Consider the following 27217-nt stretch of genomic DNA (forward strand, 5'->3'; position numbering starts at 1 on the left):
CTACTAATGAGGTACTCATTTAATGTCTGTGCTTCTGAGATGGTCTTAATGCGTACAGTTATCTCCAATTGCATCCATTTTCCTAAAAGTGATGTATGTTTCTTATTCCTTTCTGATGAAAAACTTCTCTCTCTCTCTCTCTCTCTCTCTCTCTCTCTCTCTCTCTCTCTCTCTCTCTCTCTCTCTCTCTCTGTCCCTCTGTCTCTTTCTCTCTCTGTCTCTCTCTCTGTCTCTCTCTTTCTCTCTCTCCATCTTGTTGATGAAATCCTTGTTTGAGACATGTATCGTTTATTTCAATAATTTAATTATTGTAGAGAGTGCTGCAATAATCATTGATGTGTAAATATTTCTGTTCATTTGAGTGAGTTTTTTAGTATATAACCTGTTACAAAGGCAAATATTCATTCTCAAAATTCATCCATTTTTGAATTTCCCCATCATATCATCATCATCACATTCACCATCAGTAAATCAGTCTGATCACATTGTCCCAAAATGGAAAAACTGCCTCAGGCCAGAAATCTATTGAGAGCTTAGGCTCGGATGCTACATCCACAGCCCCTGCACAGGGCTCAGTGAAGGGATACGGGATGCATTTCCTCAGTGAGGATTAGGACTTGGACCTCAGCATACTGCTGCCTAACCCAGGTTAATGCATCTCTTTTTTCTTCTACAGCTGGACTAGGTACTTATCTAAGAAATACCTTGCTCATGAATATGCAAATTTTGTGACTGTCTGGTTGTTACATACAGGGATGTCCACAACCCTTAACAATGTGTGATCACTGTACTCCCCACAATCACTGAACACTCAGACCCTCAACATGGGATGGAGCTGGGTCATCTTCCTTTTGGTAATATCTACAGGTAAGTGGCTCCCCAGTTCCAACACTGAAAAGGAGACAGGGACTGGGTGGCAATGCCATCTATTCTGCCTTTCTCTCCACAGATGTCCACTGCCAAGTCCAGCTGCAGCAGTCTGGGCCTGAGCTGGCAAGACCTGGGTCCTCAGTGAAGTTGTCCTGCAAGGCTTCTGGCTACAGCTTCACCAGCTCCTATATGAGCTGGGTGAAGCAGAAGCCAGGACAGGGGATGGAGTGGATTGGACGGTTTTATCCTGGAGGTGGTGTTCCTAGCTACCATGAGAAGTTCCAGGGCAAGGCCACACTGACTGGAGACAAATCCTCCAGCACAGCCTACATGGAGTTTGGCAGCCTGACATCTGAGGACTCTGCAGTCTATTACTGTGCCAGAGATGCACAGTGTTGCAACCACATTCTGAGTGTGTCAGAAACCCTGGAGGAATAAAAAGCTGCTCTGAAACTGAGATGACAGATTTGTTGTGGAAGTATTGGGTTATATATAAACATGTTTTTGTTTTAATCCCAGGTGTGGGATATCGGGGCTGCTCCAGTTTGTTCACAGCTGAAAACTGCCTCCATGTGGACCAGTGATGTTTGTCAGCTGTGAACTTCCTCTTGTATGGGTGTGGTCTTTGTCAGTGGGGATAAAAGCCAGACCCAAAGGGAGAGCGGGGGCCCCAAGAAAGAAGAAACCTGCTGGTGCATCCCTGTGCTACTCCTGGTTGCTGTTGATGCAGTTTGACTAGAAGTTGGAGTTATCCTGAAACAAGGATCAGACTTGGCCCAAAGGACCCAATGACACTAAACAGCAGGGAACACTAAGGACAACTATATCCCTCTCCCCATTTACCTTCTTTCTCTCCTACCTGGTGTTAGGGTGTTGGAACAGATTGGGGTGGAAAAGGGAGAAAGACATAAGGAACCCAAAATAATAAAGGCTTTTTAAAAGTATGCCAACAGAGATTTGCCTGGAGACTTGATCAAAAATAATTATTTTGAGCATTCATTATCGTCCCTCCTATTCACAGTCCTATAGCGCCTTTGTCAACTTTTCTAAAGGAAAAAAAAGTGATGCTCATTTAGGATCCTCCTACATGACATCATACTGTTGAATGGTTATCTTAGTATGTAATATTGATTTATAATTTTAATAAATATGTGGTTACTCTTTAACCACCTATATACCCGAATAACTTCACACAGACTATTACATACTTACTTAGCCTAGCACAATACTGAGCAGTAATTACTCCATTTTTTATTATTAAATTTTTATTGAAAAATAAAATCATTCATATTAGATCTCAATTGCTATCGCATCCCATGCATCCTCCTATTCCTCCCTCCCTCCTGCTTTTGCTGCATTCCCCTTCCCTATGACTGTGACTGAAGGGGACCTCCTCTGCTTGAATATGATGCTAGTTTATCAGGTTTCTGCTCAGTAGTCTCCAATACTTCCTCCAAATGCCATCAGGCCTCCCCATCAAGGGGACATGGACAAATATGGGACACCAGAGTTCATGTGAAAGTCAGTCCCCAGTCTCTACTTAACTGTGGAGAAATGTCCGGTTTCTTGGGTAGGTCTGGGTAGGGGTTTGATGATGACTGCACGTATTGTCCTTGGTTGGTGCCATAGATCTAGCAGAACCCCTGGGCCTAGATCTGCCCATCATTGTGTTCTTCTTGTAGGTTTCTAGGACCCTCTGGATCCATCTATTTCAATATCGCCTATATTTCTCTCACCTTAGGATTTTCTCACCTCTATCTCACTTTCATGGTAAGTAAAGATTTTCATGAGACATCCCCTTTGGCCTATTGTCCAGTTATAATTGAATATATACTATTTGAGTCTCTCTGCTTCTGGGTTAGCTAACTCATTATGCTCATTTCTAGTTCAATCCATTTGTCCACAAATTTTGGGAATTCTTTGTTTTTAATACCTGAGTCATATTCCGTAGCGTAAATGTACCACAGTTTATCCATTCTTCTACTGAGGGACATTTAGGCTGTTTCAAAGTTCTGGCTATTATGAATAAGGCTGCTATGAACATGATTGAGCATATGTCCCTGTTGTATGCTGGAGCATCTTCTGGGTATATTACAAGGAATGGAATAGCTGGGTCTTGAGGAAGCCCTATTCCCAGTTTTCTGAGATAGCGCCAGACAGATTTCCAAAATGACTGTACTAGTCTGCATTCCCACCAGCAATGAAGGAGTGTTCCTCTTTCTCCACATCCTCGCCAGCATGGTGTCACTTGAATTTTTGATCGGGGCCATTCTGATGGGAGTAAGATGGAATCTCAGAGTTGTTTGGATTTAAATTTCTCTGATGACTAAAGATGTCGAGCATTTCTTTGAGTGTTTCTCAGCCTTTTGATATTTCTCTGTTGAGAATTCTCTTTTTAATTCTGAACCCCATTTCTCAATTGGATTATTTGGTTTTGTGGTGTTTAATTTCTTGAGTTCTTTATATATTTTGGATATTAGACCTTTGTTAAATGTAGGGTTTGTGAAGATCTTTTCCCAGTCTGTAGGCTGTCGCTTTCTACTCTTGAAAGTGTCTCCTGCCTTACAGAAGCTTCTCAACCTCATGAGGTCTCATTTGTTAATTGTTGATCTTAAGGCTTGGGCTGTTGGTGTTCTGTTCAGGAAGTTATCTCCTGTGCAAATGTGTTCCAGGCTCTTCTCCATGTTTTCTTCTAACCGATTTAGTGTCTCTGGTTTTATGTTGGGGCCTTTAATCCACTTGGACTTGAGTTTTGTGCATGGTGACAAATAGGGGTCTAATTGCATTTTTGTACATGTAGACTTCCAGTTAGACCAGCACCATTTTTTGAATATGCTATTCTTTTTCTATTGAATAGATTTTGCTTCTTTGTCAAAAATCAAGTGACCATATGTGTGTGGATTCATATCTGGGTCTTCGATTCGTTTCCCTTGATCCATTGGCCTATTGCTGTGCCAGTACCATGCTGTTTTCATTACTGTTGTTCTAGACTACAGCTTGAGATCAGGAATGGAGATTCCTCCAGAGGATCTTTCATTGTATAAGACTGTTTTTGTTATTCTGCCTTTTTTGTTTTTCCATATAAAGTTGAGATTTGACCTTTCAATGCCTTTAAAAATTGTCTAGGTATTTTGAAAGGGAACGCATTTAATCTGTAAATTGCTTTTGGTAAGATGGCGATTTTTACTATGTTAAATCTCCCAATCCACAAACAAGGGATTTCCTTCCATTTTCTGATGTCATTTTCAATCTCTTTCTTCAGAGATTTAAATTTTTTTTTTCAAATAAGTCCTTCATTTGCTTAGATAGAGTTACTCCTAGATATTTTATATTGCTTGTGGCTATTGTGAAGGGTGTAGCTTTCTTAATTTCTTCCTCTGCAAGTATGTCATTTGTATATAGGAAGGCCACTAATTTTTTTGAGTTAATTTTGTATCCAGCCAATATGCTGAAGGTGTTTATCAGGTGTATGAATTCTCTAGAGGAATTCTGGGGGTCACTTATGTACACTATCATATCACCAGCAAAAAGGGATAATTTGACTTCCTCCTTTCCCATTTGGATCCCCTTGGTCTCCTTTTGTTGTTTTATTGCTCTGGCTAGAGCGTCAAGAATTATATTGAAGAGATATGGAAAAGGTGGGCAACCGTGTCTGTTCCCCAATTTTAGAGGCATTTCCTTGAGTATCTCTCCATTTAATTTGATGTTGGCTATTGGTTTGCAGTATATAGCTTTCATTATGTTGAGGCATGTGTCTTGTATTCCCTATTTCTCCAAAACTTTCAATATGAAAGGGTGTTGAATTTTGTCAAATGCTTTTTCTGCATCTAAGAAGATGATCATGTGGGTTTTCCTTTCAGTTTGTTTATATGGTGGATTACATTAAGGGGTTTTCATATGTTAAACCATCCCTGAATGCCAGGAATGAAGCCTACCTGGTCATGGTGAATGATATCTTTGTTATGTTGTTGTATTCGTTTTGTGAGTATTTTATTGAGTATTTTTGCATCAATATTCATAAGAGAAATTGGACTGAATTTCTCTTTTTTTGTTGTGTCTCTGTTGGGCTTAGGTATCAACATCACTGTGGCCTAATAGAATGAATTTTGTAAAGTTACATCCATTTCTATCTTTTGGAGTAGCTTGAATAGTATTGGTATTAGCTCTTCTTTGAAGATCTGGTAGAATTCTGTGCTGAAACCATCTGGCCCTGGGCTTTTTTTCTTTTTTTTTGAGACTATCAATAATTGCTTCTATTTCTATAGGAGAAATAGAACTATTGGTTTATCTGATCTTGAACATTATGCATTTCCCTTAGATTTTCAAACTTTGTGGCATATATGCCTTTAAAATAGGATCTTATGATTCTTTGTATTTCTTCAATGTGTTGTTATGTCTCCCTTTTAATTTCTAATTTTGTTGATTTGGATAGTGTCTCTCTGCCTTTAGTTAGTTTGGCTATCTTGCAAATTTTCTAAAAAAAAACAGCTCCTGGTTTTGATGACTTTGTAAATTGTTCTCTTTGTTTCTAATTTATTGATTTCAGCCTTGAGTTTGATTATTTCCAGATGTCTACTCCTTTTGGGTGCTTCTGCTTTTCTTTTCTCTAGGGCATCTAGCTATGTAATTAAGTTGTTTATGTGGGATAGTTCCACTTTCTTCTTAAAGGCACTTAGTGCTATGAATTTTCCACTTAGGACTGCCTTCAATGTGTTCCACAAATTTGGCTATGTTGTTCCTTCATTTTCATTGAAGAGCAAAAAGTCTTCTATTTCTTTCTTTATTTTTTCCCTGACCCAAGTGTCATCAATTAGAAAGTTTTTTGGTTTCCCTATGTGTGTAGGCTTTTTATTGTTTCTGTTGTTGTTGAAGTCCAGTCTCAGACCATGGTATTCTGATAAGATACAAGGTATTATTTTAATCTTCTTCATTCTGTTAAGGCTTGCTTTGTGACCTACTATGTTATTAATTTTGGAGAAGGTTCCCTGGGGTGCTGAGAAGAAGGTATAATCTTTGTGGTTTGGTGAAAAATTCTGTAGATATCTGCTACATCCATTTGATTCATGACATTGGTTAATATTGTTACTTCTTGGTTTAGTTTTTATTTCAATGACCTATCCTTCAGTGAAAGTGAGGTGTTGAAGTCTCCCACTATTCGTGTGTGGAGATCTATGTGTGGTTTGAGATTTATTAATAGGTCTTTTACAAATGTGGGTGCCCTTGTCTTGGAAGCAAAGATGTTCAGAATTGTGATGTCATCTTCCTTGACTTTAACTTTGATGAGTACACAGTGTACTTCCTCATCTCTTTTGATTAATTTTGGTATAAAGCCTAATTTATTAGTTATTAAAATGGCTACACCGGCTTGCTTCTTGTGTCCACTTGCTTGGAATACTTTTTCCCAGCCTTTTTCCTGAGATAATGGCTATACTTGTGGCTGAGATGTGTTTCTTGGATGCAGAAGATTGTTGGGTCTTGCTTACACATCCATTCGATTAGTCTATGTCTTTTTATTGGAAAATTGAGACCATTAATGTTGAGAGATATTAATGACCAGTGACTGTGAAGTCCCATTATTTTGATGTTGGTTGCAGTAGAGTACTTATGTGGGGTTTTTTTGATAGTATAGTTATCTAAATGCCATATAGTTTCAGTTGTAATTTGTCATTTTGGCTTGGAGTTTTCCTTCTATTAACTTCTGTAAGACCAGAGTAGTGGTTAGGATCTGTCTGAATTTGTTTTTATCATGGAAAAATCTTGTTTTCTCCATCAATAGTTATTGAAAGTTTTGCTGGGTAGAATAGTCTTGCCAGGAACCTATGGTCTTTAAGGGTTTGCAAAACCTCTGTCCAGGCTCTTCTGGCTTTTATGGTCTCTTTTGAGAAGTCGGATGTAATTCTGATAGGTTTGCTATTAAATGTTAATTATCCCCTTTTCCTTGCTGCTTTTAATATTTTTTCATTGTCTGTATATTTTGTCTTGGTTATTATATGGTTGGAGGATTTTCTTTTTTGGTCTATTCTATTCGGTGTTAAATGGGCCTCTTATAAGTTTATTTGCACCTCCTTCCTTAGATTGGGGAAATTTTCTTCTATGATTTTGTTGAAGATATTTTCGGGTCCCTGGAGCTGGGCGTCTTCTCTTTCATCAATTCCTATTATCCTCAGATTTTGTCTTTTCATGGTGTCCTTTATTTCTGGATGTTTTGTGTCAGGAATTTTTCAGATTTAGCATTTTCTGTAATGCTTGTTTCAAGTCCTACCATAGAATCTTCTACTGCCAAGATTTGTTCCTCCATCTCTTGAATTATGTTAGAGAAGCTTGGGTCTGTATTACTTGCATGTTTCTCTGAGTTGGTTTGATCTTGTCTTTCTTCTGTCTGTGTTTTTAATCATTGTTTCCATTTTCATCTTCAGATCTTGAACCGTTTTACTGATTTCCTTCTTCTGGTTGTTTGTGTTTCCTTGAGTTTCTTCCAGTGACTTTCTAAGGGCCTTCAGATCTTGAATTGTTTTATTGATTTCCATCATCTGGCTGTTTGTCTTTTCCTGGATTTTTTCCAGTCCCTCTCTGTAGGCCTCTTTAATGTCTTCAATTTGTTTGGCTGCATTTTCCTGCATTTGTTTTCAGATATGGATATTATTCATTTCCTCCGTTATCTTCTTCATTACTATGAATTGGAGGTCGTTTTCTTACGTTTCAATTGTGTTTGAATTCTTAAGGTTGATTTCATTGGGATAGTTGGAATCTGGAGATGCCATTTTAATTTTTGGTGTTTGTTATTTAAGGTTTTGTGTTCACCTCTAGTCATCTTGCTCTCTCTGAAGTTGGGGCCCTGATCCACCTTCTCTGTTCTGCCTAGGCCAACAAGCCCACTGAGCGTCCAGAGAGGGAGACAGAAGGTGGGCAGGTGTGACATGCCCACAGGCATATCTGCTCCACAGTGGAAAGCCTTAAAGCTGTGGCTGGAGGTGTGATTGTAGCTGCCTGAGACCTTGTGTGGGCCCTGCTTCTCTCCGGGGGCTGGTGTGCTTGATCTACACTCTCCATTCCTCCTGAGCCAGCATGCCCGTTGGTGGTCATAGAGGAAGACAGGAGGCACAATTGATGCAAAGACTCTTGGCTCAGAGTTCTGGTTTTGTGCTCACATTGCAATCATTTCCAGAACCTGAGGCTTTCTCAGGATATGCATGTTTTTCCAGAGATCAAAATCACCTGTTTTCCTGTACTTTTCCTGGGCTAATAGCCCCAGTCTGGAGTTACACTGCCCACAGTTCAGTCTCAGATACCACGTTCCTGGTTATCACTGGTGGGAACCTGTCCAACTTTTGGGCAGTGTGCACCCTTCCTCCAAGTTCTTAGATTAGACCACCTGGGTGTACCACTTTAGCACTGTGTCTGTGGGCAATATCCACAGCTGCTTGGTACCCTGTGAGGGCCCTGGATTTCTCTGTGGACTGGTAGGCTCAGATCCAAATTACCTGTTCCCCCTGGGGCAATGGACCCACGAATGATCTGAGAGGAAAATAGGGGGTGCAGGTGAGGCCAACACCCTCGGCTCTGGTTTTAGGTTTTGCACTCACGCTCACCTGGACATTGTCCCCTGGGGCTTTCTCAGGACTAGCGGGTTGGTCTGGTATCAAAGCCACCAATTGTCCTGCGTTTTTCCCAGGCCAGTAGTTCCAGCCTGGAGATACAACACCCTCAAGTCAGTCTCAGATACAAAGCTCCCGGTTAACAATGGAGGGCACCTGTCCTGCCGCTGGGAAGTGTGCACCCTTCCACTAAATTCTTAGAACAGATCAGACAAACTGTAAGTGCAGCCTTAGCACTGCAGCTGGAGGGTGTATCCCCAACTGCCTGGTCTCCTGTCAGTTTCTGGGACTCTTTGCAGGCTGGTGAGCCCAGAAACACGCTCTCTGTTTTCCCTGGATTTAGTATGGTCCAGATCTTCCAGGCACCATGCCAATCATACCTGTAGGTGGGTCACCACACTAATCACCTCAGTAGGTGGGGCCTTGTCTGCATTCCTGTTTACTGGCTTGGTGGCTGCAGCCCTGGCACCTGCTCTCTTTTCCTCCTGGACCTCGTATTGTCCAGATCTTCTGGTACCCTGCCAATCACCTCAGTAGGTAGGGCCTTGCCTGCATTTAGCTACCCGTTTCTGAACAAGGTCCAGCCTGCTCACTGCCATCTTGAATCAGCCAATTACTCCATTTAAATGTCCAAATGAGTATATTTTCCTCCAATTCAGATTTCCCACATTATACTTGCTTTTTACTCACATCCTAGGTCCATTTTGTTTCTCCTCATGCTTCCCAGTCCTCTCCACATGGCCCCATCTTCTCCTTCCTGTTCTTTCTCCTCCTCTTACTAGATCAAAGTTCCCACCCTATTCCCTGTTACTGTTCAGCATTGGCTAGTATTGGCAATTCAGAAAAGAAATGGTGACATGAGATAGAATAATCAGCACAATGCAATTTTCAGATTGAAACCAAATAGTGGGGTAGAGAAATCGGCATTTGAATGAACAAGGGTAATCTATACAGAGTCCAAAGAAAATTATGCCAAACTTTTCCCCATTTAAGTCCAATAAAATGCTCCTTTTCAGGAATAAACTAATATACAATAGTAATTATGGCAGATTTATGAAAACTGTCAGGTAATATTTACATTTGCAATGTCTAGTTCATATGCATTAGGCAAACTAGGGAAACCATTATCTATCCTATCTATGAGAGTTTATATTTTCTACCTAAATTATTTTCTATTATCTTATTAACCTAAAACATCTATCTAGACCTTAAAACATCTTTTTAAATTCCTAAACAGTTAAGCTTAATTGTAAAACTATAACAATCTAATCTTTAACCACACCATAGTCTTCAGATGGAATAAAATTAATTACTTGAGTAAACAGGAAAAGCAGGATAGCAACTTCCAAAATGAAAAAAAAACATAACAGAGACAGTTTGCTATCTAGACAGCCATCCAAAACTTTTATAACATTAGAGAATCATCTTCAGCCTTCTGGCCCAGTATGTTTGACAGACATGTTTGTGAGGCAGGAAGTATTAAGGACTTGATTACCCTGTCTTTGCAGAAATGGGCATTTGACTTTGCCTGCAAGTCTAGTGTTGTTGTGTTGCCCATGTACTCAATAAAGTATTGTCAAACTCTCAGTGGCCAGCTCCTTAATTACAACTCAGTTCTTCCCTATTTGAACCTTTTTTGAATCCATCAATTTTATAGAGCTACTCTTCGGCATCTTTATGACAAATTTAAAGAAATCAGTGACTTTTTATCTAGGCTATTACATTTTTTGGAGGGGTAGGGCTTGTCACTGAAGCCTTCTATGACCATATTTCTGAAGTGTGAGTCTTCAGTCATCTATACCACTGCAAAAGAAGCTTTCTTGCCCTTTACAGTCAGCAGGAACTGTGGTGGTGCTTGCCTTTAATCCCAGATCTCTGGACACAGAGACAGGAAAACCTCTGTATGTTCAAGGTCAACTTGGTCTAAAGTGCTGGGTGTAAAGGCATGTGTTACCACTCCTATTTGGCTATTTGGTTTCTTCTTTTTATAGTAGTTACACTTTAAATAATCTCTCTTTAGTTACTTTTTAGTTTCTCTCTCTCTCTTTCTCTCTCCCTCCCTCGTGTGTGTGTGTGTGTGTGTGTGTGTGTGTGTGTGTGTTTGTGTTTGCTGTAAACACATACCAGAGCATAGTATGGCAGTGAGAGAACATTTCAGAAGGTGTGTTCTCCTTCCTCTTAGCTGTTACAGGGTTTTCTGCCTCTGCACTATATATACCAGTTTTAGCTTTCCCATCAGTTAATGGACAAAATTTCTCAATGAACCATGCCTCTCTTTGTAGGCATGCTAGGATTATACATACTTGCCAACACAATATGCATTTTATGTGGGTTCTCGAACTGATCTTAGGTTGTCACTATTTTGTGGTGTGTGATTTTATCTGCTGAGCTATTCCGTAGCCTGACAGTAGTTATACTTTAATATAATTACAAAATCAGAGACATTAAACCAATTCCACTTCTCCATGTTTCTCTCTAGGCTTGAATTTCAGATCCAATACAGCATGCTATGGTCACTTTCCTCCACCAAGTGCTGAGGAATGGAGGTTCCGGTTCTAAAGCCCTTGGTTTATGAGTATCCTAAAAGGTATTGTTGGAGGAAAATAAGCATTATCTAACATGCTGAAGATATGTGATATGTTCCTCTCATCTGTTCTTCTGTTTCATTTCACCTTCAATTTATGTGAAAATTCTCCTGTCTTCTGTTAAGACTACATCACAGACAGACAGACAGAGACAGAGATGTAGAGAGACAGACCTGCTTATGTCCTTAGATGTCTCAGTTTGAGGTTAGGTGCTTCTCATCAAGTTGATTCCTTTTCAGATATGTTTTTGCTAAAATGTTCACATACCCCTGTTTTTCATATTTACATTTTGGGTGTGTCAAGTTGGCTTTCCAACTTTGACCTCCAATTTGGCCGTTTGCCCTCATTATCTTATATTCTATTTATTTTAATTTTATGGACAAAATATTGAACAATCTGAAGTTTGCTATATGTCATCACAAATGACCTTGGGCTACTTGTGAGTAAAGTGGTACTATGTGGATGGATTTTCCTGGAGTCTTTGCTTGGTCTTTCCTTACCAGCTTGGTTTATTATTGCCAGTATAAGTCCCTCTATGCTGCAAAGTTTCTACTGTGACCTTGGGTTTCTATATTTTCTAAACTGGAGCTTCCACATATCACACTGTGTTATAAAACATTCCCACCTTTATCTTTATTGCCAGACTCTGCCAACACATTTACAAACAATCTAGGACTCTTCATCTCTTAGCTCCAGCCTTAGAACTTTCTTTATAGCAGGAAGAGATGCAAATAAGGTCTCTCCATTCTCATTAAAATGACCCCACCAATGACCCTGAAGCTTAGGCAAAGGAGGTCAGCCCTGGATTCACAGGTCCTCTTACTCAGTGATTAGCAAGGAACACAGGACATAGCATGGATTTCAGGCTTATTTTGGCTTTCCTTGTTGCTCTGTTAAAAGGTAATGCATGGCGAAGACATGCTACTGTGTGTGTAAGTGGAGATGAGCAGTATAGATATGAGCTTTTATAGTAGTTTACTGACAGGATTCTCTGTGCTTTCAGGTGTCCAGTGTGAGGTACAGCTTGTGGAATCTGGCGGTGGCCTGGTGCAGCCTGGGGGCTCTCTGAAACTTTCCTGTAAAGCCTCTGGATTCACTTTTAGTAACAACTGGATGAGTTGGGTGCGTCAGGCTCCAGGGAAGGGCCTGGAATGGGTTGGAGAAATTAAATATGATGGCAGCACCATAAATTATGCACCGTCCCTGAAGGATCGATTCACCATCTCCAGAGAAAATGCCAAGAACACTCTGTACCTGCAAATGAGCAGCATGAGATCTGAGGACACAGCCACTTATTACTGTGCTAGATACACAGTGTGGGAACTTAAGTGTGAACCTGGACAAAAACCTCACTGTGAGGCTGCTCATGCCCACCAGGGGTCACACAGAACATGGGTTCAACCCAGGAGATTATGAAGACATGGTTAAGTTCTCCTCTCCTTGCTTTGTCTAAGAATAGCAACATGAAACCCACAACTAAACAACCTTCAGAGAGGGAGAGACTTTGGCATGCTAACTCTTAAATGAGATTTCTTTGTCATATCCCTTGGCTCAATACTCAGCGACAGCCATAGAGGGCGTAGAATGGTTGTAAGAAGCAGAGATTGTAGACAATATCTAGGAAACAATGTTTTTCAGACACAATAGTGCAGATGACTATAGTAACTTGCAGAAACTGTGACAATATAAACAAGAACTACAGAAGCTAAAGCAATAAAAACCCATGTGTGAAGTAGCAGAAATGGGCACTAATTTACAGCCTTAGTAGTGAAGACATTAACAATTTCTATCTTCTGGAGAAAGCAGTTTCCCATAGTGGAGTGACACTGAATATACCAACCACATTTCAGGAAAAGCCCCATGATCATAAGTAATTTGGCCATGCAAAATGTACTTCATTGGATTATTGCTGCTGTTGCTTTCTTTGTTTCTATTTTTCTTTCTATATGAGAGAAAGCACATGAAAGTAAGTGTGTATGGAGGTCATTACAATCCAAGATGAGTTAAAGGAGGAGAAAAAAATAAAGTTAAGGGGATAAGACTTTTTTTTTTATCAAGATTAAAGAGTTAAGTTAATAGAGATGAGATAGGTAGATATTGAATTTCATTCAGAAATTTAGACTCAAAAAGACAGTAAAAATGTTTATTTCAAGTTTGACAAATACAAATAGCCAAATCACTATGAATGTAACATTTATAGAACTCATGATTGTCACCTGGGTCTTTCAGCTGTATGTATTTTGTTTTATACATGTATAATAATATAAATGTATATGGAAAAAACAGCACTTAACAAAAAGAGGTTTCTTAGAAAAGTGATGGAGATAAAAGAGGGTGTTGGTATGGGTGTATCGCAGTTTTACCTGGACAAGTTTAGAGAGACAGGTTGCAGAGAGAAAAGGGTAGACAGAGGTGAAGAAGGAAAGAGTCAGAGAGTGAAGAGTAAGAGGATCTAACCATATTATTGAAGTTAGTAGAAGACAAAGCAGAGCAATTCAGTGAGAAGTGAGAGAAGCCAGTTTGAATCAGTCAGCTTGGACAGGAGTTTTGAGCCAGAACAGCTGAATTGAACCAGGCAGCCAGAGTTCAGAATGAATTAGAAAGGGTGTGCTTATTCAGCAGTAAACCTCTGAGATGGCAATTACACCTGTGAAATAAAAGTTACATTTACAACTGAGTCATGGAATATAGGCAAAGAGCTACTATCAGGGAGTGAAAATAGCCCAGGAGTAAGAAATATGACGAAGTCAACAAAACTGAAAGGATTGTGGATCTGAAGAGCATTTTTTACATCAGACATTGAGATGGAGAGTTTTTTCACCTCACTTTTGCTCTTGCTTTAGTCCAGTATTACCTCATTGTCCTCATTTTCTTCCATTTTGGGATGATGATGTATATACTGTGTCATTGTATTTTGTAAGTATGTGACTTTTTAAAATTTTGATTTCATAGGAGATTACAGTTAAAAGATTACATGACTCTCAGAAGAGACTTCAGACTTTTAAACATTGCTACTATCTTTGATAGCCTATGGGGACTTATGAAGTTGGACCAAATGGGAGTGAGGGAGTGAAATTCAGTAATTTTATAAATTATTATTTGAAAATGTATAACTTAAAAAGATCAAATATCAAACACTACTGATAGTATAGAAATTATTTTTATGTCTAATGTAGAAACCATAAATATAATTACTGAATACATTTTATTATTGTTCTGAACACATAAGAATGTTGTTTTATTATTTTTAATTTAAATTGGGCCTTGCTTCAATTTCAGAGGTTCAGTCCACTATCATCATGCCTGGAAACAGATGGTGCTGGTTTTTCATTATCTTCATGGCTGGGGGCATATAAGGTGCTGCAGAGGTAGTTGTGACTTCTATATCTTGATGTTCAGGCAGCAGGAGACTGTGCTGCCCTGGGTGCATTTTAAACGTAGGGAGCTTCAAACACTATCCTGACAGCAGTATGCTTCCTCCAACAAATCATCACCTTTATTAGTGCTATTCCATATGGGTTAAGCATTCAAGCACACGAGTCTGTGGATGCCATATCTATTCAAACCATAGCACTCTTGTAGACTGCCCCATACCAGTTACCATGTTATTTTTGTATACCTTGGGCGGGCTGCGAGCTAGGCCACTATGTGAAGAATATATAGAGTCCTTGAATGAGATGTGATGTGATGCTGTGGTCATAGCTGGTCCCTCTAGTATGCACTTCCTCCATATTCCAGAGAATGGATGAAGCAAGAGGCAGTTATGGACCCTGTGCAACAACAATGTGACAGTCTACCAAGTTTTTGGAAAGATAGAAACATGTCATATGGGTGAGAGGGAGGGAAGAAAATCAGAAGCAGTAAGAGCTTACTAATCAGAAAGACAGAATTCAGAAACCCCTTTGTAAAAAGAAGTTTCTCACTCATCTGAGACCTTAAAAATACAGGAGTGGGAGAATGCAGTTTGGGAGATCATACTAGGAAATCAAGGTGACATCATGCAAAGATGTACTTCCTTTTCCCTAAGGTCCCCAATGCTCTCTTATTCCAGACTCACATATGCAGGAAGCAAAAGACAGTGATGTCACATTGTAATAACCAAACAGAGTCAATATCCACCCTCAAAAATTATGAAGGCAATGATGGCTCATCACATGCAAATGCATCTTCTGGCTCTAACTTAAATCCTCTCCTGGGCTGTGGGAGCTCACATCTCTCACCAGTGCTGACCTCTGAGGAAAAGATAGTGTAGCCTAGAAGATGAGAGTATTGGGTCTTCTTTACCTTGTGACAGTCTTTCCTGGTGAGTGTTACTACTTCATACATGTGTCTATGAAGGGTTGTACCAACACATGATTGATAGAATTTACTCTTCTTATCTGAAGGTACTTTGTCTGAAGTACAGCTTCAGGAGTCAGGACCTGCCCTGGTGAAGCCCTCACAGTCACTCTTCCTTACCTGCTCTGTCACTGGTTACTCCATTACCAGTGGTTACTACTGGATTTGGATCCGGCATTCCACAAGGAAAAACCTGGAGTTGATGGGGTATATAACTTACAGTGGGGAAACTGTCTACAACCCATCCCTCAAGAGCCCAATCTCCATCACTAGAGAAACAAGCAAGAACCAGTTCTTCCTTCAGTTGAACTCAGTGACCACTGAGGACACAGCTATGTATTACTGTGCAGGAGACACAGTGATGGGACTTCAGTGTGAGCCCAGGCACAAACCTCCTTGCATAGGAGCTCTGGACAAGCAGGGGGCATGCACTGCACACCAAACACAGGAATTCTACTTCAGCATAGTTAAAAATAATAATAAAACTACTGGCCCAGACCTTGGATGAAATGCTACTGCTATAAAGGAAACCACACTAGAAACTGCAGGTAAGACAATGTCCACAGCCCACAGTGACCCCTTAAATCTTGCCAGCATTTCCCAAAAGTATCATCCACTTTCCAAGCCCTACCTAAAACTCTAGCAGAAAACCATTCTGCCCTGATATAGGCCATGTCAGAAGTAGTAACTCCAGATACAAAACCAGAATCCCAGAGGCTACAATGGTATCCAGAACCACAGTGGCTACAATGGTATCCAGAACCCCAGAGGCCATGCAAGTTCACATAATCCCAGATCCCAGAGGCAACTTTGGTACCCAAAACACAAAGATCACTCAGAGTGCCAAAACACCAGTAGAGAAACCATATTGGACCTGAAGATGTTCTGTTCACCAGAACACAGACCACTCATACAATAAGAACAAAGAGGAAACAGAAAGCAAATGAAAAAAAAAATCCAATACACATTCATTCAACAAACTGAACTCAGAAAGTGGCATCTAAAGCTATAATAACCCCAAACACAGAGGACTAGAGGCCAGAACATGAACAAAATTAACAACATCCAGTGCAATATGGCACCATTAGAGACCAAATATCCTACAACAACAAGGTCTGGATATTCCAACATATTAGAAGCACAACTATGAAAATCTATGGGTAGTTAGATCTTTATGTGGGTCCCCTAGTAAGTTGAGCATGTGATATCTATGACATGAACTATACAGCCTGATTTATATCACTTCACCCTAAGCAGATTGTCTTGCCTATCGTCAGTAGATGATGACAAACTTGGTCTTGATGCAACTTGATGTGCTGGGGTGGCTGAGTGGGGTGGCCGAGTGGGGTGGCCTCTCTTTTTTCAAGACAAGAACTAGGGATGGAGGAAGAGGTTGGGAGGGAGGGACCAAGAGAAGAGAGGTGGCTGTGATATATATATATATATATACTTTTTAATAAGTCTGCCTTTATATGTTATTAGCTCTCTTGATGTAATAACATATAAAGGCAGACATATTAAAATAATGCCTACTTCTCAACAGAGACTCTGGACAAATGTCTTACAAAGTCAAACAGACCATAGATGCCAGACCATACCTGTAGGCTTTGAACTACTTCAAACCTACTTTATTTCAGGTTCTTTAATCTTATACCTCTCTTGCAACACACATCCTGGATAGGGGAGAAGAGGGGTTAATAGGAACAGGAGAAGTAGACCTTCTTCGACTCAGTTCCTGGGAGCGATTACACTCTTCATAGTCAGAAATATTCCAGTGGTTCCATTAAACAGAAAACCAGAAATTTATCAAATGTGACTATAACCACAGTAGCCTGGACCAGGAGCAGCAGCTAGATCCTGGAACCTTGATGCATTCTCTGAATCAGTTCTCTCTAGAAACATCTTAAAGTGGAGTGATGAGCATCCAAACAATAAGAGACAATGCCTAAGACCAAAGGCCCAGCCTTTCAGAGTCCATACTAGGATGTTTTAGCTGTCAAAGACCAAACCCCTGCAAAAGGTGCACACTTGGGATCAAAACAAAAATATGTTTGCATCTACTACAGAGATGCCAGCCTACTATCCTCAGCAAAAATTTAAGTTATCATAGATTGAGAAAAGAAGATTTTCCATGACAAAATAAAATTTAAACAATACTTGTCCACAAATAATGCCTAACAGAAGTTAATAAAAGGAAATTCTGAGTAAAGAAGGTCAACTACACCTAAGAAAACACAGGAAATAAATAATTTCACACCAGCAAACTGAAATAATGGAAACACACACACACACACACACACACACCAACTATCACCAACAAAATAACAGGAATTAACAATCTGTGGTCAGAAAGAGGATCCAAGATGACAATGCTGAACACATACCATGTCTGATCATCAGGACAGCAGTGAGAGCACAGCAACCACCTAAGGATGAAACTGTGAATACAAAACACAAGTTGTGGTGATACACAGGCGAGTGGTCAACACTATTTGAATCATGGGTAGGTCTGGCCTTGGGCCACCTAAATAATCTACAGAAAAGTTCCTACCTCTTTGCAGGCACAGATGAAGTCTCGAGTTAATAGTAAGTCAGGCAGGGCACGTACCATCTGAACTCCATGTCTCAGATGGAATTTTGGGTTACAAAAACACCACACTCTGGGTCTTCTAGCTGAAAGGAGACCACACAGACTGGAACACAAGGGGATCTGACCTCTGGTCACCTGGGCAATCCAAATAAAGTTTCCAGACCCACACAGGCACAGCGCAAGCTCCAAGGACTAGCTGCATGCCTGCTAGGGCACACAGAATCTGCACTCTGTATCAGAAAGAAGTTTAGGCTACAAAACATCAGTGTCTGGGCCTCCCTGCTAGATGAGATACCACAGTGGGGAACACAGGTAGATCTGGCCTCAGGTTACCCAGATGGTCAATGGAAAGTACCCAGGTCTCATCTCAGGTCACTTGCATGATCTACCTGAAGAGTTCCCTGATTCTCTCAATAGATAGTCACTCACCTAAGACCTACTCTGTGGCCATTGAAGTATACCATAAATTACCAGCCAATGCCAGAGACATAAAGATAGCTAAAGGCCAGCATAAAAACACAAACTATAAAAGTCAAAATAATATTGCTTCCCAGAACCCAGTTATCCCAACACAATCAGCCCTGGAAATTCTAACACAACTGAAACAGAAGAGAATGACCTCAAATCCTTCCTAATGAAGATCATAACAGAGGAAACAAAATATACAAACAAATAAAAGAAGATACAGCTAAACTGATTGAGGCCCTTAGAGAGGCCATGACAGAGGCTGATGGAGAGGAAATGAAGAAATCACTGGGATATTTTCAGGAATATTCAAACAATTAGATGAAGAAAATCAAGAAAATGGTTCAAGATTTGAAGGTGAAATGGAAACAATAATAAAAGCACAAATTGATGAAAGCCTACAAAGAGAGAACTTAGAGAAGAAAACAGGAATTGCAGAGATAAGTATCTCCAACAGAATATAAGAGATGGAGGAAAGAGTCTTAGGTGTGGAAGATACAATTTACGAATTTGATGCAACCATCAAAGAAAATGATAAATGTAAAAAAAAATTATCTGAAACAAAACATCCAAGAAATCAAGGACAGCAAGAAAAAATGAAAAACTAAAAAAAATAGGAATTGAGGAATGAGAAGATGCCTGGCTTGAAGGCCCATAAAATATTTTCAAAAAACTCATAGAATACAATTTACCCAATTTAAAGAAAGAGATGCCTATAAACATATAAAAGGCACATAGAACACCAAATAGAGTAGAGCAGAAAAGAAAATCCTGACACCCATAGAACAATCAAAACAATGTGAAAAACAAAAAAAAAAAAATATTTAAAAGCAGAAAGGGGAAAAAAGGCCAATTAACATATAATGGCAAACCTATTAAAATCAAAGCTGAATTTTCATCAGAGACTATAAAATCCAGAAGCGCCTGTGCAGATGTCTTACAAACCTTATAAGACCACAGAAACCAGTTCAGACTACTATATCAAGCAAAACTTTCAATAACTCTAGATGGAGAAAGCAAGATATTTCATTACAAGAACAAATTAAAAGAGAACCTATCCACAAATCTAGCCCTTCAGAAGACACTAGAAGGAAAATTCCAACCAAAGGAGACTGACTAAACATACAAAAACAAGGTAAATACTACACTTTAGCAAAAAAAAGTATAGCAACACAAACACACAGTATGACAACCAATATAAAAAAAAAGGAACTGGCAGTCACTGGTCATTAATCTCCTTCAACATCAGTGGTCACAATTCTCCAAAGACTAACAGAATGGATATATAAACAGGACCCAACATTCCGCTGCATACAATAAACACATTTCAGCCACAAAGATAGACCTTAACTGAGAGTAAAGGGCTAGATGGTTTTCCAAGCCAATGGACTGTAGAAGCAAGCCAGAGCAGCCATTCTAATATTGAACAACAACAACAACAACAAAAACTTCAACCAGATTTAATCAAAAGAGATGAGGAAGGGCACTTCATACTCATCAAAAAAAAAAAAAAAGTCAGCCAAGATGACATAACAATTCTGAACATCTATACCCCAAATAGAAAGGCACCCATATTTGTAAAACAAACATTAATAAAGCTTAAATCACACACTGGTTCTCACACATTAATAGTGGGAGACTTCAACACACCTACCAATAACAGGTCAACAATACAGAAGCTACATCAAGAAATAAAGACACTAACAGATGTCATGAATCAAATGGAGCTAACAGATAATTCAAAATGTTTCACCAAAACAAAAAGGATTATACCTTCTTCTTAGCACCTCATGGAACCTTCTCCAAAATTGACCAAAGCAAGCCTCAGACAGAAGAAAATTGAAATAATACCATGCATCCTATCAAACCACCATGGAATAAAGCTGGACCTCAACTAAAACTGAAATAACAAAAAGCCTACACACACTTGGAAACTGAACAACTTTCTATTCAATGATAACTCGGTCAGAGAAGAAGTAAAGAAAGAAATTAGGGACTTCCTCATAAAATTCAATGAAAATGAAGGTCCCAACTTATGAAGCACAATGAAGGCAGTGCTATGACAAAGTTCATAGCACTAAGTGCACTCATAAATAGATGGGAAACATCTCATACAATCAACTTAACAATATATATGGAACTAAATAAAATGAGGCAGACACAACCAAGAGGAATAGAAGGCTGGAAATAATTGGTTCCATAGAATGAGAATCTCCTTCTACTTCTGAGGCACTTTCTCCTAGAGCTTCAGGTTCTAGAGTAGGTGGAAAGAAGGGAAAGTTGACTTTTAGCAAGAAAAACATGTTGGCCTAAATTGAATACTATAAATTGGCAAGCCCACACTGCAAATTGCTTATGGTTCTTAATCTCAAAATATAGGAGTAATTAATTATAGATGTGTTTCTATTTTCATGGTCACTTAGATCATTTATTCATTTGTGTTGGTTTGTTTGTTTCTCTTTTTTGAGACAGTTTGTGTAGGTTTGTCTGTTCTGAAACTAAATTTATTGTCCATTCTGTCCTCATACTTAGAGACCTGCCTTCCTCTGTTTCCTAAATCCTGGGATTAAGATCATGTGCCACCACTTCCTGGCAGAATATTATTTCTTTATGCTTGAACAATATTAAGACTTCTGAAGAAAATTTTCTATTTTTAAAAGTACTCTCACCCTTTATGTTTTATGTGAATGAGTCTTCTGTCTACATGTGTGTCTGTACACCATGGGTTGGATTCCCTGGGACTGGAGGTCTTGGCAATTGTGAGCTGTCTGTGAGTGCTGGGAATTGAACCCAAGTTCTCTGGAAGAGCAACCAGTACTTTTATAACCTGAGCCATCTCTTCCTGAAGGTAAATTAAGAATAACAATGTTTTGTCTGTTTTGAGACAGGGTCTCTCCTTGTAGTTCTGGCTGTCCTGGAACTCCCTCTGTAGGCCCAGCTGGTCTTAAACTCACAGAGACAGAACTGCTTCTGCTTCACTGAATGCTGGGATTCAAAGCATGTGACACCAGTCATGGCTATGTATTTTTGACCTTGTGTTTGCTTCTACTTTTACAACATAGCCGTTTCCTTCTCTTAGGTAGTACTAATTTCATAAGATGATAATAAAAGAGCAGGCAATTTTGCCATCATCTATGAGACATCCCTCTATCTACTAACATGTAAATTATTTCCATTTACTCTGCGACTTGACCACTTCTGACACATGTTACATGATTCAATTTCATATGTGCATGCACGTAGAACTGAGCCTAATATGAAGTCCCCACAAGTATCATATTTGAGTTGGTTTTGTCACAGTTTCCCATGAATTGATTTTGTAGCTTCTGAGAATAAAGCAGAGGAATTTCAGTTGAAAAAAGAACAATAGAGTAAGGCTGCAAAGTGTCCCCTTTTCTAAATTAGGGTGGGGTTAGGTGAGAGGAGGAAGGGTTTGGAGGAGAGGAAGGAGGAGAGTATGACTGGTATAAAAAGTGAAAAAAAATAATTAATTAATAAAAGGTGTATAATATCGTGGTTATTTTGGTGGAAAAAAGCACTTATCTCATCAACATATGTCCATTGTTGAGTAAATTCCTGGTTGGTATTGACAAGTGTGTCCATGTTAAAACACAAAATGATAAGCCATGTGTAGGTTTGGCATATTTCCTTGGATCCTCCTTACAGGTCTGATTCAGTTACCTGATCAAGAGGTAGAGCCAAACTATGAACCATGGGTTATGGGAAGGAACAGAGGTCACCTCATCCAAGATTCTTTGTGGTTTTGTGCTAATTTGATTGTTTACACACTTTTTAATTAAATGTAGCCCACAGGAGTGAATCAAATGTGATTCATATAATACATAGACCTAATTGTTGAGCACAGTTAAAATCTGTTCACATAATAATTTTCAGCCTACACTGCATTTTCATCTACAGTGGGCATTATCATTTTCACACTGGAGCTCTTCAATGTCTTTCTGCCTAGCAAATTCCTACCACAGGTATTACTCCTCCCATGTCTCACCTCATTAACAAGCATCTTATCTTTCTGGTTCAGGCATGCTATCAAGGACAGAATAGAATGTCTTTTGGTTCTGTTATATCTTGGAATTAACATATGCTTCATACATTATGTAGTTCATGCATACTCTGTGACATGGCTGTCCAAGTCACTGTTACTCTCAACAATGTAAGAGTGGGTGTTCACACAACAGATTTTTCATGCCTGTCATATGCACATAATAGGGAGAAAGTTTCCATATTAATTCTGTTGTACACATTTTGCAGTCTTCCATTCTGTCTCCATTAGGATTTTCACCAGTTTATATTCCTACAAGCAAAACAGGATGATTACATATCATCCACTACCTCACCAGCATTTCTTTCCATCAGTCTTTAAGGTGATATCCTATAAAATTTGAAATGACATCTTGGTAGAGGTCATGTCTCTTATGATGTGTGTTTAGAAATTTCCTCATTACCCTGTGGATGTCTTTCTGCATACCCTTGATAGGTGTATACTTCTTTGGTCTATGGCCCTATCACATCAACTGATAATCAGTTAAATGCACAATTAAATTTCTCAAGGTACTGAGATTTTTCTAAGCTGATTTTCTATTTAGACATCTCTAGTTTTTCTAAATTGACAAAATCTACACTGCTGTTTTGATGTATCATCTAAGGGTGATACAGACATTTTAATATTTATTTTTCTAGACATCTGAACAATGTATTTCTTTCCAGTTATGATCATTTTAGTATTTTTATTAGTCATTTATAGTTTCATTGTACACATATTTTACCACTTAATTCTCAATTTTTATTTAATTTTGTAATAATGGAAATTAGGATTTCTTCTTGATTTATTTGAGTATAATTAGTATTGTTTTATCAAAATAAAGCTATAAGGCTATAGTGCATACCAACATCTTTCTTAATTGATTCATTAGTTGTAACTTTTTGTGACCCTAAATATTATATATGCATTCATGAAATCTGCAGTGGCAAATTGTTTTTCATTTGCCAATCTGTATTATTTCACTTTCTTTTTGTGACTGATGCTGTAGCTAGAACACCAATAAATATATTGATTGATATGGATTCAGTGGGCACATTTATGCTATTCAAATTGAATAAAGCCAGTTATTCCCTAGTTAGTATACTGTTATTTACCAGCATGTGGTCATTACTAACTGGAAAATCCATAATTACAGATTTGCTTCCAATCAACATTATTTCATCATTTTTAATGCTGAATAAATCTCACTTAAATATGGATGGGTGTATATCATGATCCATTTATGTTGGATTTTATGTCCCTCTAACAAATTTCCTAACATGAACAATATATGAGCTTGGATCCACTCAGCTCAGAGTATCTGGGACTTTAATTAATTACACTTGAGAGAGAGGAGCAGCTCACATCCAGGTGTGTGAAATGCAATGCAAGACAACTGTCATGTACCTTGAATTTAATATATTTTTTAATATTTCAAATTACTGTAAACCATACACATAATTACACACAATAAGACCTGAGCAGAAGAAAGAAAAGCAGAGAGCTGGCATAACAAAAAAATCCAAAGAAAGCATCCTAATGAATGCAGTGTGATGGCTTCCCACATGCTATTTGAATAAGGCTCCATCTGTCAGGTGCTGTAGAGCACACACTGAGAAGACAGCCTGTGTAGCAGGTGCAGAGGGAGGATGAAGACGGGCTTCCTGTGTGTGGAACTTTTCTCGTCCTGTAATATTTCCTGCATAAGCATCTCTAGGGTTATGTGTTGTATTATATTTGTGGGGAAACAGCAACATGAGTGCTAGGATTTCCTCAGTCTTGAAGTAACAAGGATTATCCTGATTTCTGATTCTCCTGAATTACCTCCTCGGTTCTGGGATCACAGGAATGCACCATCAGAAAGGGAATTTATAGATTCTGGGGACAAGAATCTTTGTTTTGTGCATTCTGAGAAATCACTCTGTCTAATGAGCTTTGTGGCAGGCAGTTTTTACTATTTTATGTCTATCTTATAAATGAAACAAATAAAATGTTTGGTTTCCTTTGTGATTGGGTTTTTTTTTTTTTTGGATTATAATATAATATGATTACATCATTTCCTTGTCCCTTTCTTCCCTGCAAACTGCTCTTAGTTGACACATACTCTTTTTAAAATTGTTTCCCTTTTTCCCTTCAGTTTAACTTATGTTGCAAAGAGACATTTCCTTCATGAGTGGTGATAACTACAACTATCTGTGAGTAGTGACTATAAGGATAAGCATTTAGAGTACAGGTACAGTTTATGCTATTTAGAAAAGTGACAGTTATAGTCTTCTCCTAGACCTATGACTTAAGGAACCCTGAGTCATTGGCTAGGTTTACAGTATCAGAATTTATTTTCTTTGTTCTAAGAAGACTTTAAGTCAGAATAATCCTTCTATATCATCTCCTAATGTAAGTATTCTTAACTTTGGTTCCAGTATCTTTAAAAGTAACCTGTTTTACACGACTTTGTGATTTTATTGTTGGTCCAATCTTCTACTAAAGATTTACTTTGAATAATTTTACTTTTTCAGGAGTATAGAAGAAACATCTCCTCACACAAAAACTTCATGTTTTTCCCCATCCTCCAGAATCAGTAAATGAACATGAAGCATGTCATGTATATTTGGGTCAGTGTCACTGTCTTTAATATAATTCTGCTGTTTTGAAAGGCACCAGCTCTCTGCCACATTCTGTCTCTTAGCCAAGTCTTGCCACAAAAGTCTTCATAAACTGTGGCCAATTGACACTCTTTTGTATCTCTCCACATCTAATCTCTTTACTTTGGATGAGCTTCTTTTACCTGATGGTACAGGGAAGGCTCATCTCTAAAGGGTCAAGTGGGTCTTTTTTGTGAGAAAGAAAAGAATGAGATGTCACTAAAAGCACAAAACTGTGTAGATCTGTGGGGCAGAATAATATGGTATGGAGGGAAATGGGTCTACTAGGAACCTTAGGGAAGACACAGAAGAGGTGACCTGACCCTGCATGACGGTTAGGAGAGACCCTTCCTGGATGATTAAAGTGGTAAACAGAGGTATTCAATGTGTTTTTACAATTAATCAAAGAACAATCACACATAGTATTTTTTATGTAATTAAGTTATTTTATTTTTGTAAGGCTCCGACTTCGAGATGCATAGATCAAGTATACTGCTGAACCACGTCCTAAGCCACATTTTGTTCATTCAGTGGAATGTAGGTATTTGGGATACACTGAACTATACCTAATGTGCTTTAAATTATCATATGCTAATTATGTATCTTGTCATTATTTCCTATGAATTTTTGTGATAATTTCTCCTAAGACAGCAGAACAGTTTACATGTAAAAAGAATAATAAAGTAAGGATTTATTTTATTAATTATAATAAAAGATAATTTAATGTAAATGGTAAAATTCTATGACGATTTATAACTGAAATTCGCACCAAGTAGTGATTCTTTTTGCTTTCTTCTTCTTTTTTTCTTCTCTTTCTTGTTTATTTTTGAGAAACAAGATTATGTATCAAAAGGAAAACTCATACATATGATTCTTCTGCTTCCACGTCTTCTTTATCCACACAGTGCTCGAGGTGAACACAGGGCTCAGAAATGAAAAAAGATGTTTTCTACTAACTGAGCTAAGCACCCAGGACAATAGCAATACTTTAATTTTGTAAATGCCACCTTGATCCTATTTCATCACAGACACCTGCACCATTTCTTCTGTTCTGTAAGGGTCACATTCCTCAGCTCATGATATGGCAGCAAGATATGCAAATAAAGTGCCTCTCTGCTCATAAAAACCAATCCTGATGTTACAGCTCTAATGAAGGCAGATACCTCCAGATTCACATTCATTGATCAACTTGAACAGGAACATCCAACATGGAGTTGAGATTGAGCTGGATTTTTCTTTTTGTTCGTTTAAATGGTAATTTATTAGAAGAGATTCTAAGTGTGTGAGTGGATGTTAGTGATAGCTACAGGGGGTATTTGTGACAATTGACTGAGAGAATTCTCTGTGTTTGCAGGAGTCCAGGGTGAAGTGCAGCTGGTGGAGTCAGGAGGAGGCTTGGTGAAGCCTGGAAGTTCCCTAAAGCTCTCCTGTGCCACATCAGGATTCACTTTCAGCAGCTGGTGGATGAACTGGGTTCGCCAGGCTCCAGGGAAGGGACTGGAATGGGTTGCTGTAATTAAACACAAACCTAATAATTATGAAAAACACTATGCGGAGTCTGTAAAAGGAAGATTCACCACCTCAAGAGATGATTCCAAAAGCAGTCTCTACCTGCAAATGAACAGCTTAAGAACTGAAGACTCCACCATTTATTACTGTACAAGGCACAGTGACAGGCTTTCAGTATGAACCTAGACACAAACCTCCTTGTAGTAGTGCTCAGGACCAGCAGGGGGCACAGCGCACCCATGGAAAAGAGGGGCAATGCAGAATTGGGTGCAGAAAAACTGCTTGTTGTTTCTGGAGTCAAGAAATCTAATGATTTCGTAGAAAATTCTCTGTTTGTAGTCTGTAACCTCTGATAAAACAGAGTGCTCATTTTGCCACAAACATATATAATACAACATATATAATAATCATAATATAAAATGTATAATATTATATATATTCAGTCTAAAAGAACTAAACGCTAAAAATAATTTCAAACTTAGAAACGAAGCTGGTAACATCACGAGAATCACATTCTTAGAAAATTCACAGTGCTAGTGACCTATTTCCGTCACGAGATTCAGGGAAAAGCTGCAGTGGTATTC

The 27217-nt window shown here is 38.7% G+C and overlaps 2 gene segments (V, D, J or C); both read left to right on the top strand.

Annotated features, from left to right (window-relative positions):
* Positions 1-800: 800 nt before the first annotated feature.
* On the top strand, positions 801-1308 carry LOC127186573 (Ig heavy chain V region VH558 A1/A4-like). The segment is given in 2 exon segments: positions 801-867; positions 950-1308. Coding segments are annotated over 2 exon segments (402 nt in total).
* Positions 1309-26332: 25024 nt separating this feature from the next.
* Positions 26333-26813, top strand: LOC127186574 (immunoglobulin heavy variable 3-7-like). The segment is given in 2 exon segments: positions 26333-26378; positions 26479-26813. Coding segments are annotated over 2 exon segments (381 nt in total).
* The last annotated feature ends 404 nt before the right edge of the window (positions 26814-27217 follow it).

Source organism: Acomys russatus, unplaced genomic scaffold (genome assembly GCF_903995435.1).
Source record: "Acomys russatus unplaced genomic scaffold, mAcoRus1.1, whole genome shotgun sequence".
Taxonomy (NCBI): domain Eukaryota; kingdom Metazoa; phylum Chordata; class Mammalia; order Rodentia; family Muridae; genus Acomys; species Acomys russatus.